The 22850-nt window shown below is 41.4% G+C and overlaps 1 protein-coding gene across 1 annotated transcript in view; it reads right to left on the bottom strand.

The window, feature by feature from the left end:
• LOC124607362 overlaps positions 1 to 22850 on the bottom strand; it is a 76007-nt gene that overhangs the window by 22671 nt on the left and 30486 nt on the right. Inside the window, exons 5-6 of the mRNA XM_047139669.1 lie at positions 8282 to 8439; positions 5302 to 5367 (exon numbers count right to left, since the gene is read on the bottom strand). Coding sequence (XP_046995625.1) covers positions 8334 to 8439 — 106 coding nt within the window. The 3' untranslated portion in view covers positions 5302 to 5367; positions 8282 to 8333. The remainder of the gene's footprint in view (positions 1 to 5301; positions 5368 to 8281; positions 8440 to 22850) is intronic.

Raw genomic sequence — 22850 nt, 5'->3', positions numbered from 1 at the left:
GGAGGGTAGCACAGATGTGGTGACACTGTGTTGTGTCTTAAACCCTATGCAAGTATAAGAAGACAGCTATAAGATGCTGACCTTAGGAAAAGCTGACTGAATAATGGACTCCAGCAGACCAAATTGTCAGCAGTAGAATGATCACAGGACGAAGCCAAACTGTTCTGCCATAACCACAAGCGCCGGAACGAAGATTATAAACGCAAGAGAAAAGAAGGCGGTGACACGACGTTGGCCAATGGTGTGCTGATTAGGACCACACCATGACGGGAGGCCTCTACAAGAGAAGAATATAAGTGCCGCTCCTGCCAGCCTTGGCTGCTCAGTATTCGGAGTATTGGGCAGTATTAGCACAGTTGTAGACCGGCACTCGCAGAAAAGTTATTAGTGATCAATATCCTTTGCTTGTTTGGGCACTGTCTATAGCAAAGAACTTTACTGTTTGCATTTTGTCCATTGATTGCGACACTTGTTGTACACACAAGTTAAGTATTGTCAATCTGCTTTATTGAAATAAAACTACTAATGTTATTTGCTTGAATTATTGTATAGCATTTCGAGAACATAGCATCCCTATACGCGACAAGTGGGCAGGACCCCCACATAAACGATACCGAGACTCGAGGTACCAACACACCCATTGGCTCACCAAACATTCGAGCAACTTGCACAGAACATTAGTGAGGCTAATTGGGCAATACCTGTGATTCTCAAGGTGGTGTTTACCCGGTTTCAGTTCTGGGACGATCACACTTTCTCGCCCCTTGCTCCCTATACAATCAAAAATGACAAGGAAGTGACATTGGCAATCCACTGATAAGTGTTTCAGGATTTGGCTGTGGGTGCAGTCTGGCCCTGGCCCCTGGCAGGGATAAGGGCTTGAGCACATCTCTCACACACACAGCCTCGAACATAATGAAAAGCAAGAAGTTTGGCAATGGTGTCTGGATCAGTGTAGGCATCATCATTCATAATACCAGGTACACTCATGGAGTACTGGTGTCCATATACATGCCAAATCTTCACACAAACCTGCAAAGGAGGGGTACATGGTCCAATGGTAGCAACATACTGCTTTCACCATTCTCGTTTCTGTCGTTTTATGAGGTGACAGACCTGGACACGGAGCCATTTAAAGGCTACAAGGTGCTCCATCAACTAATGTCACTTGTGGTACTGGAGAGCCCACCTACAATCTAAAGTCCTCAGCGATCTTGGGGGTGCACCAAATTACTGCCTTCTGATGGGAGGATCTCAAAGAAGAGGGGAATGCTGAGTCAGTTGCCATTAGAATGGCTGCAGTGCTGCTCTGGACAACCACATCAGTACCTTCATGTGCCGGGGTGCCGACAGCAATGGCAGTGGTGGAAGCATCCCAATCAGTTTTGGAGACCATCCATCCCACTGAAGTGTGTGGGGTAAAAAGTATCCATGAGGCAAAGGTCGAACTCCGGGATCAAGTTTTCGACAGCTTTACCATGACCAGTGGTCACAGTTCCACCCCACAAAGGATTCCGGGCACTGAAGTCACCCAATATTAGGAAGCGTGGGGGAAGCTGAGACAACAGTGCAGAAAATGTGTTCTGGGAAACTTTATCGTCAGGAGGAAGGCACACGTTACAGATGGTAAATTCCAGAGGTTCTTCACATGAACAGCTGCAGCCTACAATGTATGTGCAAATCACCTGATGCTCTTTCAGTGTCAGTGCAGTTCTCAAGAGAGCCCCGATAGCTGCGAAGGACAAGCAAGTTTCCTGGAGGGTGATACAAAAAGCTGGGGACGCACACAAAAGATGCTGTAACTCAGCCAAGTGGTGGCAAAAACCATACAGTTCCACACTGTCACTATCTTGCGGGGGCGTGAAGGGACCAAGGAGACAGTTGACGCCTCAGTGTCAGCTGCTGCCACTGGTTGTGAAGATACACTGCCAATAGACACTTGTTCCGAATAAAGGTGTATTGGAGATCTGGGACATAGGAACCACCAGGAACGCTGCCTCTGATTCAGAGGCAGAACATGCAGGATCTGGTGACACAGGGTCCATCAGAAACTCCCTCTTTTTCGAGGACTACTACCTGTCCTCAGATGATTTAGCCTTATGCGAGGGCTTGTCTGCCTCGTATTATGGGACAGAGGAGGAATGTGAAGTCCTATGACCTGCAACCTGCAGTTCCTTCAGCCACCAGCTAGTATTCGGTTGCAGGTCAGCAGTGTTCTGGGAAGGACCATCCTGAGGGATCCCTTCCTCATCACGAGTGCCAGATGAGGGAGGGAGTTGCTTCTCAGGCTGGGGGTTGGGGACTGACATCCCCTGTGGACAGGTAGTGGGCACTGGGCACTCCTACAGGGGGATGGGAGGCAAATAGTCGGAGGAGCCCCCCAAACCACAAGGGGAGTGGATGTAGTCTGCTGGCCAGACGTAGAAGACATGGAGGGCGATGCCACTGTTACTAAAGTGGACAACATCATCGTAGCAGTAGCATATGTCATTGTCATAACATAATATGTAGGCTATCATAGTTCTTCTTGGCTTCGTGATACGTGAGGTAATCAGAGGTCTTGCATTCCTGGACTTTCTTTTTGCATTTGGAAATGGTGCAGTCTGGTGAACAAGGAGGAATGGTGCTCCTCACAGCTGACACAGAGGAGCATTCATGTGCAACCAACAGCCACAATCCCTGTACACTGTGTTGGCATTGCAATGCAAAGATGTGTGCCCAAATCATATGCATTTGTAGCACCACATGGAGGAGGAATATACGGCTTGACATCACAGTGATACACTATCACCTTGACCACCTCAGGCAGCGAGTCACCTTCGAAGACCAAGATGCAGTCTCCATTATGCACTCTGTTGTCTTCTGCTCACCACTGAACACAACAGACAAAATGCACACCTCTTTGCTCCAAATTAGCACGCAACTCATCATCAATCTATAAAAGGACATAGCCATGGAAAGTGACACCCTGTACCATATTCTCATCTCATCTCTGAGCCGTGCGGCCACCAGCACAAAAAGTTTAATTTACTCAGTGTGCAAATCTTCAGCCATGGTACCACCCACGCCAAACAGGAGCTCTCCCTATGGGTGCCACCCAGCCACACCAACAGTTACCTGACCAATAAAGTGTTGTCGGACACCAGCCATGAGGAGCACATAGTTGAGACCACTTCCCACAATGGAACGGCTACCACGCTCAGTTTTGGAAGTGGAATATATGCCGCATTGGGCAACATTCCCTGCATGATCCACACTTCTGTAAAATTTAGGAAAAAAAGTCTCAAGTCAAACCCAAGGAGGGGACCATAAAATTAATAATGAAAAATTGTAGAGGTCTGGAAGGTAAGGAAACGAGTGCACAAAACACAAACCACATCCAACCACAATCGGCAGCAAAAAGATCATTCAGTAGAAAGGCAGAGAGGGAAAACAAATAGTAGAAAGATGGACCTGCAGCATGGAAAGGGAAGTAGTGCTGCAAGGGCTGGTGACCATGTACTTACTTTAAAGATGTGAGTCCCCTGGGGGCAAAAGTGTAGATTTGAGATTTTCAAATAATTTTTTTCACCTCTATTGGTATTTTAATTAATGCCCCTTGGAAATTTATTTCTGGACAGTCCTTGCATTCACTAATGAAACATGTTAGTAAAGTACGTTTGTTAGGTTTGCTTATCTGTGTAGTTCACTCGGTACCACATCACCAGCTGTACATGTCCTGTGCATTTAGATTAAATTACAAAGATACAGCATGCAATGGAAGGAGTAAAGGTAATCACTCAGCACTTAGTCAACATACTGAATGGTCGATATTCAATTAAACATGAGCGAAACTGTCACTAAGCTTTCAGACAAGTGTGTGTGTGTGTGTGTGTGTGTGTGTGTGTGTGTGTGTGTGTGTGTATCTAAAAACAAAGATGATGTGACTTACCAAATGAAAGTGCAGGCAGGTCGACAGACACACAAACAAACACAAACATACACACAAAATTCACGCTTTCGCAACAAATTGTTGCCTCATCAGGAAAGAGGGAAGGAGAGGGAAAGACGAAAGGATGTGGGTTTTAAGGGAGAGGGTAAGGAGTCATTCCAATCCCGGGAGCGGAAAGACTTAAGGGGAAAAAAGGGGTATACACTCGCACACACACACATATCCATTCGCACATACACAGACACAAGAAGACCTTTGAAATGTCTGCTTGTGTCTGTGTATGTGCGGATGGATATATGTATGTGTGTGTGTGTGTGTGTGTGTGTGTGCGCGCGCGCGCACGAGTGTATACCCCTTTTTTCTCCTTAAGGTAAGTCTTTCCGCTCCCGGGATTGGAATGACTCCTTACCCTCTCCCTTAAAACCCACATCCTTTCGTCTTTCCCTCTCCTTCCCTCTTTCCTGATGAGGCAACAGTTTGTTGCAAAAGCTTGAATTTTGTGTGTATGTATGTGTCTGTCTGTGTTTCTATCGACCTTCCAGCGCTTTTGTATGGTAAGTCACATCATCTTTGTTTTTAAATATATTTTTCCCACGTGGAATGTTTCCCTCTATTATATTGATATATATAATGTTTGTTAGTTTCGGGGAAAGACATTGTCTCATAGCTTTGCCTGCCAGCCATTCCACATATCAATTAAACACCAGTATTGTATATGAAGAAGGTAGTGAGGCCTCATTACAAAAGAGCCATCATCGCATTGGCCTTCTGCGTTCATCAAAATCCCTTAGGATTTGAAAGCAGGATAGGAAGACCGGAATTCTATTTTATCTCCTCCTAATGTTTTATCGGAGACCCATCTCATTCATGTAGCGCAGCTCTATGAATAGTAAAGTCTTCACCAATGGAGAGAGTATTAAGAAACTTTAACAGATATTTATTTATTTATTTATTTTATTTCTGTAGCCTAGTATCAGACTCTCCAAAAGATAATGCCAAACTTATGATTCCCATTACCAAACAGGATACCAATCCCTATGATTTGCTTTAGAATGCAGTGATGTGCAATTTATTTAACATCTAAACTTACTTATCAATCCCAATAAAAAATAAAAATACTAATTGTACAGTTCTCACAAACCTGAAAGAATAACCAATAATCGTACTTCACATTTGAGAGTCATTCAGACGATGCAAAAACTGGTATTACCTATGCAGATTCCTCGTTATGTATATTAAGTAAGTCTACTGCTATGTATACTGATCTTTAGCACTCCTTCATAAGCTGGTTGACAAGCTAAGCATGCAATTATTGGATAGAATTCTTGGCAGATGTATTTAATATATTAATAGTCACATATATTACCGACCTGTCTCAGTCTCACAGGTATGGCTCCAATAATTGTACTATGGCAGCAATCTGAAATCATAATAAACTAACGCGGCAGTTTTTAATGTCACAATGCATTTGAACAAATTCTTTGATACTGTAACAGACTAAGAGATAAGTAACTTATTTTCATCAAAATGATGTAAAGTGAGTAAAAGTCATGAACATCTGACATGTCTGGCACTCTGTGATAGACTTGCCTACCTAATGTAGCATGCACCGTACTTCAAACTGACAAACTTTATGAGTATACATTGATATTTTTGGGCGCACAAATTTTGCTGCTTCTATCAAAAATGACCACACCACCACCTCAAATGCAAAATTCATACACAATGTACAGTGGTGTTCCTTAGGTTTCATGAGAATGGGTCACAGAACCTTTGTTGGCATTTTTGTAGTATGTGTGCTGAAAGAAGGGAAACCATCACTGGAAGCTGACTTCACGTTGTATAACAATACTGATGCATCAGCATGTAACCTGAAATTTCAAATACTTTGGGGCAAGCAATGCGATCCCTTACCCACTTCTCATAAAACTGAGATTAAAAAAGGCATGGGGCATGTAAGTGATGAAACATGTCGTTCCAAACACATTTTTGTTTTTACTGCTGTAAAATAAGAATATCAAAACAAAAAATAAATTCAAATGAATTTAACTTACATGGACTGACCTCTATTATTTTTAAATCTGTAACCAACATCAACATCAGCGTGCTGTGTGGGCACAACTTACAACATCATGTTAGAGGAAACACTTTCTATGCATCATGCTGTCAGCCACAAGTAAATGCCCCGATTACGGATGTTTTCGTTTTCACTCCATGATGATTCCAGAAGTATTTCAGTCCTCAATAAAAAATTATGTTGACAACTCTCTTATCATAGCAATTCCCGGATAAGAACTGACGATTTTCAGACACCTATGAAAAGAAAGATCAAGGGGGGAGGAGGGAGGGGGCAGTGGCTAGGGGGGTGCAAGCAAGAAAGCTTTTTGTCATCTTTATCTTGCCTGTACCAACTTGTAATAGCCCTTTCTACAAAAATTCATTTTTCAAATGTGTGTATCAACATTTGCATCAATATAAATGTCCACAATTGTGCTTTGCTAATAAAAGGCACAGCCTTCAAATATTTTAGAGGACAGCTAGGAGAAGGCTGGCCATTCACACCTCGCTTTTGGCTTTCAGCTATCGCAATGTGCATCAAGATCTGTAGCTGTAGGTAATCTCATAATATACAAGCTTATGAGTTATTTATGTGTTTCTTTCTTATGAATCAACTGTAACACATGCCTACATAAATATTTATTGTATTACAAATTCTATTTTTCAGCAATTCTAGCAGAAAAGTTGCAACATTTTGATGTGGTGTTGATCCACCTTTGACGTAATTTCATACTAATTTGCAATGTTCATTTTTACATACTGTGTGCATGGAACCTGCAGTCATTCAGAGAATAAGTGAGTCTCTTTCAAATCAATCACACAGCATACAGCTGTTACCAAATCACAATATACAGAGCACATTTTTTTTCAAAAATTCAATCTGTCCACATCCTTAGTTGTGCCAATCCCAAAACCTATCTGGGGTTACAATCTTTCTGAAATATTTGAGTTGGCAGAGGTGGGAGCCAACTCACAAACTGATCGCAATCTGATTATTTGATAGGGGATGATACTGTTTGTGTAAGGCACACATATGATCTTCAACTGTTCCAAAAAAAATTTAAGTGGTTCATAAAACCTCAAAAATATAAAACTTAGCTGACTTTCATGTCCTTAATTATTTCACATGATACACATAAGCTATCAATTATGTGGTGATAAAATTAGTCTTCAAATTTCAAAGCATACAGCAAGTATTAATCATAACCACTGAAGTGTGAAAGCATTGATCACTGCTGAGTGGAAGATTCCTGGAATATGTAAGATGCTAGCAGCGGTTTCTATACTGGAGATTAAAGCACTGAACACTTACTTCTACAATGTACTGACTTTTTTACAGGTGCTTTTCACAATAACCAAATATGTTCAACAGGTGTTCAATGACTTCTGCTCACTTTATATTATCTGATTACAGTCCTTTTAACATTACAAGGGAAGACACAAATGAAAAAATAATTTTACACTACAAAAATTAGTTGAAAGTATTTTTCCCATCTTCCCACATGAAGAAATGATGTAACTGGATTTCACTATAATATATCATGTCTACAATACTTCAAAGAATGCCAATATTATACATGGGCTATGAAGGACACAATCGTATGGCACAGTAGATGGTAATGTGGACGTCTTTAGCTCCAACAAGCCCAGAAGATCATATGCTACTACTAATAGAGCTTTAGTTTTTGTGTACAATCCAAGGATACTGACTGACCTAACAAAATGTATAAAATGCGCAAATGTAGGACCTCTTTCCAAAATTCATTACATTTCATTTGAATTCAATTTCCAAAGTAATAAGTGCAGTGCAAAAACTAAATAGTAGTTGATGCATTAGACAGATAATGTTTGAGGAACACGATACTTTTCTTCCTTTATGACTCACCGTGTATTTTATGGTTTCCAGATCATCTCTGGACATTGTTTCTACATCAATGTTATTAACTCCTATTACTAACTTGGAAATAAGTATCATCTGAAGTTTTGATAGCAGAGCAGAGGTTTCTATACTGGAGATTAAAGCACTGAACACTTACTTCTACAATGTACTGACTTTACAGGTGCTTTTTCACAATCACCAAACATGTTCAACAGGTTATTTTTAACTGATGGAAGAACTACTGAGAACAACTTTAAAACATTAAAAACAATGTATATAATTACTGTTTTCCATTCACAAGAGATCCAATATCCCACCAAAAACTTTGTAAAACGTAATATTACAAGCTACAAAAGCAGGTAATATTTATCTATGACAAAAATAAATAAAGTAACTGTGTACAGCCTACTTACAACTATTTACAGTATGAAAGACACAGGATGCATTTGTACAAAATGAAGGCAATCACAGAATAGCCTGCTGCTGGTGTTGGTAAGGACACTCTTCATCATGACATGTTCCACTAAGCTCATATGGACATAGAACCACATTGGGATCCACACCCAAACCACTGTAAAAAGACATAAGTTTTGTTACTTTATTTATTACTGCACAGAAACATTTCCACTATTATGAAAATAAATGCAACCACCACTTCATAAATTATTATGATCAATATCCCTTTTTCAATCCTGAAGTAATTTAATGATTCTTTCCAAAATTTTAAGTGTGAATTAATTTCAATTTTACTAAAAAAAGTATGTGAATATCTGCTTTTAAGAGATTGAAATACATACAAAATTGAATTGTGACGAGAATCTACATGTAAAATTTCCAAGTACAAACTACTATTTGAGAATAATCATACTCAAAAAATTGTAGTAGTAATAGGAGGGGACCAGTTTGGATTTAGAAAGGGAAAAGGAACCAGAGGCACCATCGGCATGGTGAGGGTATTGTCGGAGAGTATCACTGAAGGGAAAATTAAGCAATGGTACGATCAGGGAGAAGAATAATTCAACTTTTGGATGACATGAAAGATGGAAAGAGATACAGCAGACTGAAGGAAGAAGCTGAAGACAGGGGACACTGGCATCAGAAATTCTCCTTACGAAGACACAGACCTGCCACTAGGCAGAATACTACATCACAATAATAATAATACTTTCTTGGGCAATAAGACATCCTGCATATTTAAGCTAAAGAAAGCTTCAAACCTGAGCACTTCTCCTATAGTGCTTTGAGATTTGAAAACATTTCATGGTATGTTTTGTCAGAATGTCAGTCTTCAAACCACAATGTTGTAATATGTCAGTAACTCACATGGGCCAATCCATTAAAATCTCTCAATACCTTCCAACAAACTTACGTCTGTCTTTTGTAATTAAGCTAGCAATTTCTAATGAATAATTTGTGTCAATGCCTCTCATCCATTCACAATCTCTAATGCGCAATACTTATGGTCAAAGTACAAATGTATAAATAATATTGAATTACATTCTGACAAATAGAACAACAAAGTGGTATACTAAGGACTATGATCTTTGACAAAATAAAAGGATAGCTATTTGGATAAAGTGCAGAAGATGTATCATAACACATTTTAAGAAAAACTGTTTTGCCTCTAATCTCGGTCAGAGGCAAACAAAATAATTACTGCAGGTTTACAAGTCACACTACTAAACCATTAAATGTAGTAGCACTTTTGTTACATGCAAAATTTAGTTAAAATATGGCTATGTAGGTTATGATGACCAATAAGTGACTCACCTCCACCACAACAAATAGAAATGGCAACTGCTATTTATCATAACACATTACAATTGCTGTGTGCCACAAGTAGGAGATGTATTATTAAAAGATGTTCAGACGCCAGAATTCTTATACTCGCATCAACAATGAAGGGGTTATAATACAATGAAAAGCAAGTGAGGTTACTACCAGATTATCTACAACACTAACATCATGCACTTAATTTTGTTAATGATCATTTAAATCATATCCAACATGAGGCTGAATGTTCTGATACTAAATTAACTGTTTAAGGAATTCTTGGGATCACAGACAGATATAGTTGCCTTGGGCTGTGGTCACAATGTCACCAACAACAGTGGACTCAACCGATGACAAGACACTGACCGAATACAGCTGTTCTTTACAAGTCAGTATGCCAGTGGGCGTTCAGAATACAGACGATATCATTGCCCCCGATGCACAGACTACGGATGACAGACAGTGAAATTCATATCAGTTCTTTGGTCGAATTTGCCAATGTTCTCACATACTACATATGAACTGTGAGAAACTGGTAAGTTTAGTCCAAGGGAAAAGGAGTTTGTGGCATCCTGATGATCCACAATATCGTAATTGCAATATAGCTCGAAACCCATGGACTGAAATCACAGATTTACTGGAAACCACAAGTAGGCAAAATCTTGATCAGAAATTTGAGGCATAAATTAGAACCTGAAAAATAATTTGTTCAAGTGAGATGGTTGACTTACCTTAATGTTCAAAGTTAATGCAGTTGATTTTTCTGGGTTGTGGTAGGTGGGCATTATATGTCTATGCATTGTTACCACTTAGGGTGATGATTCTGTTGTATGAAGTGTCTTTCAAATGTGGTATATGTGTTTCCACTTTTTAGAGCTTTAGGGACTTAGTGTTGTGTTGTCTTCTTCATCATCATCATCATCATCATCATCATCATCATCATCTCATCCCCATTGACATGCAAGTTGCCAAAGTGGCGTCAACTAAAAAGACTTGCACCAGGCAACCAGTCTATCCGACAGGAGGCCCTAGCCACACAAAATTTCATTTCAATGCTTTAGGTGTTGAGAGTACCTTATTCTAAAATTCATGTTTCTCTTTTGCACACATGCTGAATGACAGTCACTGAATGTTAACTGACATGTCTGTTCTGCTGAATTTATTTGTAGCTGTGCAGAGTGTTTGTACCCTTGCTTTTTGATGTCACCGTTAATCATTTCAAGTGCATAATAGAACATTTCTCTCTTCATCTCATATTCGTCAAATTTGTGTCGTTATTTCAATAGCTGAGGAAAGAATCTACAGTTGCCAGATTCTTTTTAATACAGACATAGCTCATTTGAAAGCATGAAGCATTACTCCCCTCCAAGCACGGACACCACACCTGTTTTTCCCTCTCTTTTTGTCAATCCATAATGTTCCCCATGTTTTCATTCCTGCCTTTCTACTGCATGCCCATTTACAACTCCACTAGTATGGTCACAAAATTTTTGTGGCACCCTGCAGTGGCAGTTGCAACCATTCTGACTGCAGTGCACAATACCCCTGTATCCATCCAAACTTTCCATCACATTTCAACATTATTTAAGAAGCAGATTACCATATTTTACTTCCACGTCTATTCACTCCTGCTCCACAAATTGGTCTTTTCATTTGACATGAGGCAACTTATTTTCATGTGTACAATAATTGCAAACTAATATCCCCATGTAACAGAACCATTCTACAGCTGGAAGTATAATTTTCCCTTTGGACTCTCATCTTCCAAACCTTCAAATTGTTAGACACAACCATATAGCCATCTAGCATTTTAACTTGCCCATTTTCCACACCTCTTCCACATCCTTACACAGTTTTTCCTTTTTCCATCTTCAAATACCAACCAGTGTTATTTCTAATTCATCTTATCACACCCTGGTGTCATTTATATTCCCCTGCAGTAGGGAGAGGGGGAGGAGTGTTGGAGATGGGTGCTCCACCAACCCCACAGGCAGTCAATGGCACCAAAAAGCCCCACCTTACAGGGATGAATACAAATCACATTCAAGGGGAAAATGTAACACCAGGTAGGCTGAGCTGGTGTCGTCTGCCAGCACCACGAGGAGCATGTCAGGAAGATTAAGATGCCACCTCAATGCAGCCAAATTAGGGCAATCTATGACTAAATGGGCCACCGTCAGACGAGCTCCGCATCAGCAGTGAGGGTGATCCTCATGTCTGAGAATGTGGACATCTATCAGCCAAGTGCGGCCAATGCGGAGTCTACAGAGGATGGTGGATTTCCTGCAAGAAGCAAGCAGGGGAGACTGCCACATGGCTGTGGTCTCCTTAATTGACCTCAGTTTGTTTGGGAAGATCAGACCATTCCAATTTATAGACTTCCAACAATCGATAGCATGTAAATGATCAAAGGTCCGGTTCTGCGACTCCCATTTCCAGAATCGGCATCCTGACGGCAATCTTGGCCAACCGGTCAGCTCATTCATTTCCCTAATCCGAACATGACAAGGAGTCCAAACAGAAATGACTGGTAACCCAGCTTGACAGAGGTCTGAGACAAGATCCAGTGCGTGAGGAAAGTAGTGCTTGTCTATTGCCTGAAGGCTGTTAAGGGAGTCACTACTACTCTTGCCAGTGCAAAAATGAACATTGCTAAAGACTAACTTAATGGCCCTCAATTCAGCAATGAAGACACTGCAGCCATTTGGCAGAGAATGGAGTTCACTACACTGTGAAAGTGTGTATGCAGAGCCTGTCTGTCCATCGACTGTTGAGCCATCAGTGGATGTCACTTCCGAACCCAGATACTTCTGAAGGACAGCCAACAACAGGCAGCAAAAAATCTTTTGAACCAAAAGAGACTTCGATGCAAATCTAAGCTTGGAGCACAACCCATGGGGGCAAACACGATGTATTCCTGTCCAAAGGCAACAAAGGAGGAAGTTGCAGTTCAGGATGGGCACACTTAGCATGTTCAGCAATTGTAAATCCAATTCTGGAATGCCGTTGTTGGTGGTGAATCCCCCTTCCAGGGAAAAGGACATGGTAGCTGGGATGCTCAGAGAAGCTACAAACACGTACTGTGTAATTCAGCAGCTGTTGTTGGCATCTGATACATAATGGAGGGCCTCCAGCCTCGACTAGTAGGCTGTTCACAGCACTAGTTCATAAGGCTCTTGTCACAAATCGGACTCCACAATGACGAAAGGGGCCCAGTATCCGCAATTCTGAGGGTGATGCTGAACCATATGCAAGACACCCATAATCAAGACAGGGCACAATCAGGGCTTTGTAGAGCTGCAAAAGAATAGAGCGATCTGCACACCAGCTAGTGTTATTGAGGCAGCGAAGAGTATTGAGGTGTCGACACCACTTTCACTAAAATTGGCGCAGGGGGGGAAGCCACGTAAACCAGGAATCTAAGAGTAGTCCCAGACTGTGGTGCATATCAACTACAAGGAGTAATTGAACATCTAGGTAAAGCTCTGGGTGTGCGTGGGCAATACGACAGCGAAAGAAGTGCATGAAAAGTCTTGGTGGCTGAAAACCAAAAGCCATGGGTGAGAGCTGATGACTGCACATTTTGAATGGCACCCTGTAGGCGATGCTCAGCAACAAGCATACTAGAGGAACAAATATAAAATTAAAAATCGGCACACAAGAAGGGTGACACTGAAGAGCCACAGCCATCACTAGACCACTTGCAGCCAAGAGTAAGAGGGGAACACTCAGTATACAGCCCTGCAGGACCCTGTTTGCTTGGATATGTGGAGGGTACTGAGTGAAGCACCCACTTGAACCTCGAACATTCGGTGCAACAGAAAGTTCTTGCAAAAATTGGGAGTGGACCCCAGAGAGCCCACTCATGTAATTTGGTAAGGATGCGGTGATGCCATGTCATATCATAAGCCTTCTGTAGGTTGAAGAAGACAGCAATGAGGTGCTGATAACATGCAAAGACCCTCCAGATGGTGGACTCCAGGTGAACCAAATTATCAGCAGCCTTTGCAAACACTGCCCAAGACACGCAGCCAAAACGTCCCGACACTAAAGGAGCCAACACAACCGCTTGCTCACCATGCACTCGAGCAACTTACAGGTACAGAGGAAGTTGGTAAGGCTGACTGGGCTATAACTGCTCATCTCGAGGGATTCTTACTCAATTTCAGTAACAGAACTAACATGCTTTCTCGCCACTGAAATGGGAGCCCACCCTCATTGCAGATCCAATAAAAGAGAGCAAGGATGTGATGCTGACAATCAACTCATGGATGTTTCAGCACTTGGTTGTGGCTGCAGTCTGGCCCTGGACCATATCAGGGCAATGAGCTAGGGCACTGGAAGTTCCCATTCATTGAATGGAGCATTGTATGGCTCCAATTGGAGGGTAGTAAAAGTTAAGCACTTTCGCTGCCCCCATTTTTTATGAGCCGAAAGGCAGGATAGTAGTTCTCAGATGCAGATGTGCAAGCGAAATGTTCAGCAAAATGTTCGACAACAGTGTCTAGATCAGTATAAATGGCATCATCTATGGAAATACTTGATATACCTGCAGGGAACTGGATCCCATAGAGTCATCTAATCTTTGCCCATACCTGTAATGGAAAGGGTGTGATCCAATGGTGGAAACGTACTGTTGCCAGGATTCTTGCTTTTATTGTTTTATGAGGTAGTGAACATAGGCACAGAGCTGTTTAAAGGCAGTGGGGTGCTCTAGTGAAGTGAGCCACTTATGGCATTGGAGAGCCCGGCTGCAATCTCTAAAGGCCATAGCGATCTCTGGGGTCCACCAGAGTACCATCTTCCCACGGCGGATGCCGAGGAAGAAGGATTGGCTTTGTTGCCTGCCAAAATAATTGCTGCCATTGTATGCTGAACATCCACATCGATACTGCCTTGCAATGGGCACCTAAGGATGACAGCAGAGGTGAACCCATCTCAGTCAGCATTACAGAAAATCTAGCTGGCTGAGCGCCGAGGAGAGCAATGCCGAGGGAGGGACAGAAAGATCGGAAAGTGGTCACTACCACACAAGTCATCGTGGGCCCTCCAGTGGACAGATGGTAGATCAGGATTGCAAAATGAGAGATCAATGGCTGAGTAAGTCCTGTGTGTACCCACACTGAAGTGTGGGGGCACCGGAGTTCAAGAGGCAAATATCAAGTGGTGGCAGTAAAGTTTCAATGTCTTGCCAGCGATAATTGTTCTACCCCACAACGTGTTGCAGTCACCCAAGACTAGGAATGGTGGGAGGAGTTGAGAGACAGTGCATTCTTGGCTGTGACATTATCGGGATAGAGATAAACATTACAGATGGCAAAATTCTGATGTGTCCGTACCCGAACAGCCACAGCCACCAGTGGAGTATCAAGAGGCATAAGATCACTGTTTATAGGGTCCAGCACATACATACAATCTCCACCCGATACCCTCTCATAGTCAGTGCAATTCCTAAAATAACCTCGGTGGCAACGAATTGCAGGGGTTAGAAATGCTGGAGACCATGTTACCCGGACGGATATACAGAATGCAGAGTATGAGCTTAAAAGCGGCTGTAGCTCTGGCAGGTGGTGGAAAAATCTGTTACAATTCCACTGGAGGATAAGACAGTCCGAATACTGTGGGCGCATGAAGGGACCGGAGGGGGTGGGGGGTCATGTACTGCCACCACTTGAGATGTCAGGGGATACACTGACTGATTCTGTGGCACATGGCCTGGAGAGACCTGGTGCATCAGGGGCCACTGGGATCTGCATCTTGGGGACAGAAGGAGTACATGCAGAATCATATGACATGGGGGCCACCAGAGTTTCCTTCATCTTAGAGGACTTCTTTTTGCCCATCTTGCCCTCCTTTCTCCTTAGAAGACGAGTACTGAAAAGGTTTCCTTGAATTTGTTTCAGGTACAGGAGAGGAACGAGAAGTTCGACATACAGCAACCTGTGGTCCCTTCAGCCACCAAGTGGCATCTAGCTGTGGACCAGCAGGAGCTAAAGAAGCTGGATGAGGATGAGGAGCCACCAGCTGCAGATGAGGACCCGCGCCCCTGCCAGGTGGAGCCAATGTTCCCAAATTGGATGCAGTGGAAGCACCAGGAGGGTCAAAACTGACAGGGGGGAGAGGGCGAAGGTATCAACAGGTGGCTCTGAGGGCCCACTGTAAGAGGCATAGCAGAGGAAGGCACCATTGACAGAGAAGGTGATGACATTGTAGCTATAGTGTAAGACTTCACTGACACTTCCTGCACGTCTCGCAGCAGTCCACACTGCAATAGGTGGTTATTCAGGCTTTTGACAGCTGGTCAAATTAATGTGACTGGACAATGTAATTCTGAAGGCCCTCACAAACAACCTGTTACGGAATTTTTGATTCTGTGCTGGATGACAGTGTGGCCCCTTCGTGTGTCAGTGTTAATACGTAAGAACTCGCATTCACCTTCGAAATATGAAATACATAATGAACAATCTGCAGTCACTTTCCTCAATACCAAAACTAAGGTAGGACGAGCTCTTCAAAATACTGAGCAAAAAGGGATCGGATTGATGGTGTTAATGGGACCAAATTGGTTGTCACCAAACTCTTGATACTGCGATTATTGAGCCAAAGAGTTTCCTCTAGAAGGAAAGTGTGATTAGCTGATTTAATACTTAACAAATTAATCCAGGATGATGAAACAGGTAGGACGAATAGTGAAACAGCCATGGAAGAAAGAATAAAATACTGTGACGTGAGGGAGGCAAAAGCTACTGCAAGCACCCTGAGGCTTGCCATGTAACAGGTGCCACCTCGTCCCCCTTTTTCCCCAGATAACTGGAAAATGTTGGCAAGATGATCAAATCAACAAAATGGCCAGAAAAAGTACAAAGATGCTCATAGGTTGAAAAATAGTAACACAAGCTTAAAAAACTGAAGATCAGGGACCAGGTAGGGTTGATCACCCCTCTGATACTATACAACAACCAGCAAGACCGCATCGACAATGGCTCAAAAGTATACGTTACATCTCCAGTGCCTTGCTGGACAACACACCTCAGCAAAGAGGTGTCAACTGCGGTCTACATTGCAGGCACAGCCATTCGGCAAGGCAGACATCGACAGTCTCCTACACAGTGTACAGCACATGGGGAAGCCTTTGATTGGTATCTGAGGAGGATGTGTCAAATGTCGGATGACATCATCTTGCTCTGCAAACCAATAAGAAAGCAGCTCAATGTCAGCCAATCACACCGAGTGTGTGTATCCCTCTGCGTGTGATCACAATCGGCCCTGACAGGCCTCTGCAGCAGTCTTCAGTGAGCCTGCAGCCAGAGTTCAGTGAGTGTCACCATCGAAAATCTTTGGACACCTACCCTGAAGGTGGCTTATAACTTTCTTTGTATTTCTTTCTTACAACTTTCAGTTGTTTGTGACACTACACTATATTGAAGTGATGAGCTACATGTCAGTCAGCCATGTCACAAAAGTACACAAACCGCACTGTAGGATACAATGTAACATGTTTTGGTAGTTTCAAGGATTGCCGGACAGCAGGGAAACTGATATACTAACGACATATTTGCTATCAACAGGACACTGCAACTGTAGCAAGGTGGGACAACTTCTCTAAAGATGAGTCCATGGAGCAATGTCGCACGAGCAACAAGAAAGTGACATAATTTAACTTCTAGGCAAAATGATCTAAAGGAAGACTGCCACATGGCTGTTGCCCCTCTAATAACATAAAACTTCCCGGCAGTGGCTTGCTCTACATCGCCAGGAGTTAGTTATACAGCGTCACCTCCTGCTCACAGGTTACAGTACCACTATTTCCAGGGAGTCCCCCTTCAGTGACCACCTTGACTAAGTGTTATTGAACTTCAGTCACTATCAGAATCCACAACAATATGAATAGCTGCTTATCTTGCATGCCAGAGATAAGATAATGACTAATCAACATCAAAGGATGTAAATAGTGGTGCTGATTTACAGCCAGCATGCTGGTTAAGAAATCATTACAAAGTATGAAACTCAAATAACTGAGTAAATATATGACATAGAGCTTAATTTCACTGTGGAAATACTGCACTCAGTTTGCACTCATTCACAGCAAGAAGCACTGTTTGCTGCCACTGATCTGTGTGCATGGACTTCAGTTCTTGAGCAATTGAGCAATCAGTACCAATTATTTTTTAAAAGGACTACTAAGTGAGCATCAAAAGTCACTATCTTTGCAGAGCTGAGGTGTATCACATCCTTTGGATCAAGTGATAAACATAGGCATACAGATTCAGCAGATACAGATGTAACTCTGAAGAAACAGACTGCAAATTGATAAATACTGGAACTGCAGACCAGTCTCTTTGACAACAAACGTTCCTCCTTGTCATAGCACAGAATGTAGTAGTTCAGAAATTGTGGTTTACCGTTTATATGTAGAGCACAATTAAGTAGTAGCTGGTGGAGGCTAATCCACCAATAAGAAAATCACCAGCTGTATCGGGATGCTGTTTTACAGGACTTGGCAGTCACTCTGCATCCACAGTGGTGATTCCAGTCAGAACACCACTGTGGCCACCACATGTTGCCCAGGCTTCCAGTATGCATATGACAGTAGTGCTTTGTAGAGCTGTAAAAGGGTTAGCTTGGTAGCAAGTACTTGTCTTAGAAAATGGCATTTCTCAATTACACTGGGCAACTCACTGTGTCGGAAAAATTCTAACTGTAGATGACTAGGTCTACATTGGCAGAAATGCATACACAGATTTTGGTAGAAGTTAATTAGGAGTCACAAGACCGGTTTGATGTAGTTAATCTATTCTGCGCAATCCTCTCCACCTCTGTATCAACACCTGCAACCAATATTCATTTCAACCTGCTTACTGTAGTCTAGCCTCTGTCTACACTATAAAATCCCCTCCATTATCTTCAGTTATCAAATTGGTGATTTCTTGATGCTTGAGAATGTGTCCTACCAACCACACCAATCCCTCCTTTCAGTCAGATTGTGCCACAAATTTCTTTTCTCCCCTGTTTCATTCCGCATTTCCTCATTAGTTATTCAATATACCCATCTAAACTTCAATAGCACTATATTTCTATAAACTTGTCTAAACTTATTATCGAAGTTTTTCTTCCATACAAGGCTATGCTCTACACAAAATATTTCAGATGACTGCCTAACACATTTAAATTTGATATTAACGAATTTCTTTGTCAGAAATGTTTTTCCTGCCATTACCAGACTGCATTTTATATTCTCTCTACTTCGGCATTTGTCAGCTATTTTGCTGCTCAAATAGCAAAAATAATTACTATTTTTAGTCTTGTATTTCCTAATCTAATTCAATCAGCATCATCTCACTTAATTCAACTACATTCCATTACCTTGTTTTATGCACTTTTTAATATATTTCATGACATGATCATTCCAAATAACTTATAGTCCAAGTCCTTTGCCATCTCTGACAAAATTCTATCAGCAGCAGCAAACGAAGTTTTTTGTTTTTTTCTCTCTGAGCTGAAATGCCCACTCCAAATTTCCCCTCGGTTCCCTTTACTGCTTACTCGATGTATGGACTGAGTAACAATGGAGAGAAACTATAACCATATCTCACTCTCTTCTTAACTACCAATTTCTTTTCCCTCTAATGTCTTATGACTCTTACAGCTGCAGTTTGATTTCTAAACAAGTTGTATGCAACTTTTCACTCCCTGTAGTTCACCCCTTACCAACAGGATTTCCAAGAGTGTATTTCAATCAGCACTGTCAAAAGAGCTCTCTAAATCTGCAAATATTATAAATTTAGATTTTCTTTTGTTCAGTATCTTCTAAGCTAACAAAGTCTTCAGTGTTAATCATTTCATTTTCTCTTTTTTTCCCTTTCTCCTTATGTAGTTTTAATTCAAAACATGAAGTGTCACATTAAGAATCCTATACTGAAGAAGAGCACACATTCTACAGCCTATTCTGTTGTCTGCGACTCCTTCAGCCACTGTCTCACATCACAGCATAACCCTACAACAGAGGCAGAATCCAAAAGGTAGGGAGAAGACAACTGCCACACGGGATTTGGCAGTTCTTTCATGTTCAGGGAGTGAGGGAAGTGGGTCTCTAGAGCAAATGTAGGCGAAGGCAAAAAGGAGGGGTGAAGGTGGATGAGTCACTCCTTCATGTAAACACGTGTACAGTATTTTACAGACTATAAGACGCACCTTAATTTTTAAGTAAGTTTTAAAAAAATAAGGTTTTACATTATTAGACAGCAAAGCCAGATTACAAAAAATTCTTAGTTTATAAAACCGAACTGACCCTTAATATCACTGAAAATCATAATCTGAACTTTCTCCACTTCCTCCTCCTCCTCCCCCCTCTTAGTCATCATCATTGTCCACATATATAACATCGCCTTCACTACCACTGAGAGCGTTACTTATGCCGCACTCCTTGAAAGATTTAACAATAATGTCTTCTATCACTCTAAACCACAACTGTTTTATCCACTGACACACTTGTTTGATTGTACGTTGTTTTAAAACCCACTTCTATATGAATTCACATTGGGTTTCATCCATCATGCATTGGTTTTTATGGTTAGTTTTAGCACCTTTCAAGGCAACAGTTCTGTTACTCTGCACATCAAATGTGAGGGGAGTTTCATCCATGTTCGCTATTTGGCTTAGTTCCACACTGGTTTTCTTTCGATGTTGAATAATAAAAGCGATGGAAAGATAATATTTTCTCTTCACACTCTTGTGGCATTTTCTGAGATATTTTGGTTTTGGTTCCCATGTTAAGTCAATGATGCTTCATGAACCTGGAGCACTAACTAACTCCAAGCTTCAAGTCTGCTAAATCCACTGTACCGTTGGCTTACAAGCATATATTTGAATAATTTTTTCATTAATTTCAATGCCACTTTGATGGTCTCACTGAATCCATTTCAATATGTCATCTTCTAGTTTTGGCCATTTTGCATTCAGTCCTCTATTTGCACATTTAGTCTTCCTCATTTTTTTCAGTTCTTTACTAGCCCACTAATCGTAAACGGTTTTTCTCTGTTGGTGGAGAGCCGAAATGCCACTTAGCTGCTCTGTTTCCGTGTTGTTCTGCATATGCTATTACTTTCAATTTATAGGCCGCATCATATGAATACCTTTCATTTTTTACCATTACAAAAATAGCTACTAAGAAAAATATCATATTGTTACTGATAACACAAATAACTTTAAATTCAAGTTTACTAACACCATAGGCTGCAATGACGCATCACAGGCTAGACAAGTGTTCTGGGTTTGTGATGGCACTGCGTGAGGGAGACAGTGTTACCAAGCTTGTAAATCCCCGCAACTGGTATTAGTCGCATTGGTGCACAGGTGCTGTCAGTTGAATCCAGTGCTGCCAGATAGAGGTTTCCTACGACATCGAATATATGGCCAATTTTAAGACTGACAGAAATTTTAAATCAGACACTGGACATTTTTATACTGATTTCGCATATAAGATGCACCTGAAGTTTTGAGGCAATTTTTTGAAGAAAAAAGTGTGTTTTATAGTTTGTAAAATATGGTACTTGCGGGTGACTGAAACACAGCACTGAAGAGGGTGGGGGACAGAGCATTTGTCTTTGCTGCAAGTGGGTTACCTAACAGCTTGCACAAAATTTAAGTCGTGTGGTCGGGATGCAGGCATCATTATTTTCTGTATTTCTGATATATTACAGAAATCAACAGCTTTTACTCATTGCACTTGCATTCTTCCCTTAAATCTTAGCAACTCTGTGAAAAGGGGGAAAAATTACTTCTCACAGTTAGTTCAAAGGGGTGTTCTCGTGAAATGGCCACCTGCATTTGCAACAAATTGTGTAGTTCATGCAATAGGATGACATGCAGCCAAAATGCATCCATCTGATACCATTAAGGAAGAGAGGTTGCTAAGCCTTTATTTGCAGCATATGTACCATTTTTACTTTTCTGATGACAAGGGCAAGACACAGCTGATAGTGGTGATCCTCTCTTTCTAGGTTTGCACATAACTCATCATATGTCAAATATGAGATCACGAAGAAAATTACACTTTAAAACATGTTAAAGAGTGGTAGTCGCAGGAATGTCATCAAGTTTATTGCAGGACAGTAGCGCTTGTGATTAAATAGGGGCACTGTTGTGATCAGATCTCCTTTGTCTATTAAGGTACCTTCTCCCAATTGTCTTCAATTTGCTCTACAAGGAGTAAAGGTTTCGTAACCAAGAAAGATTCACTGTCTATCATAACACATATCAGAAACTGTGGCAAGTATTCCTGTAGTGAGTATTCCCCTCATGAATCTGTTCTCTTCCCACAGTAGGCAATCTCTTCAGTTATTTTTCTGCATCATATCATTCAGAGAAGACTGCTGCAGAAACACCAACATAAAACAATCTGATTCTCTGCACTGAAATTTTTCCACCTTTGTATCACCCATTAACTGGGGATTCTCTAATATGGGCTCCACCCCACCACAGCAATGATTGCTCAGCAAGGAAACTGTTGTCCAGTGTCCCTATGTTTCAGATATGTAACACATTCCTTGGCATTCTGGGGTATTCACAGCTTTGGCAGTTACAGAGTGACAACTTAATGTTCAAGGAGTTGGTACCTGACAGCAACCACCACCATCCCTCCCACTGCCTTCCCAATGTGCTGAAACATTGAATTTTGCATACTTTATGTGCAGTATTCCCACAAGATACTTAGGTGTCACACCCCCCAACTTTTCATCACACTGCATGCACTACTGTGAAATTTAGAAAAAAATGCTGGTTTGAACCCATTTAATGGGGATCATACCACAGTTAATTGTAGTAGGAGGGAAATAAAGACAAGCAGAAAAGACTACAAGGCAATTCAAAATCAGACAGAGAAGCCTGGTCTGTATCAAGAAAGATCACTGGTCATTTTTATATCATAAAACAGGAAACAGAATTTTTTTTTTTTGTCCAATCAGTGGTTCAGCTACATTAGAGTAGTACCTTCTATCATTTTTATGGTGCCCATGTCAGAATGGAGGAGGAGAAAAAAAAATTCACTTATTGTGAAAAAGTATTTGTAGATTCTTAGCACAATGTACCAAACATAGGTACTCTAAAAACTAAAGCTTTGTGATAGATGTTAGGAAAAGTGAGCTGGAGTTTAATCACAACTTCTGACTCACACACAACATTTTGTAAACCAAATACTACACACACAAAAAT

The sequence above is a fragment of the Schistocerca americana genome, chromosome 3 (genome assembly GCF_021461395.2).
Source record: "Schistocerca americana isolate TAMUIC-IGC-003095 chromosome 3, iqSchAmer2.1, whole genome shotgun sequence".
Taxonomy (NCBI): Eukaryota; Metazoa; Arthropoda; class Insecta; order Orthoptera; family Acrididae; genus Schistocerca; species Schistocerca americana.
Note: the sequence above shows the minus strand (reverse complement) of the source record. Positions and strands in the feature narration are given on the sequence as shown.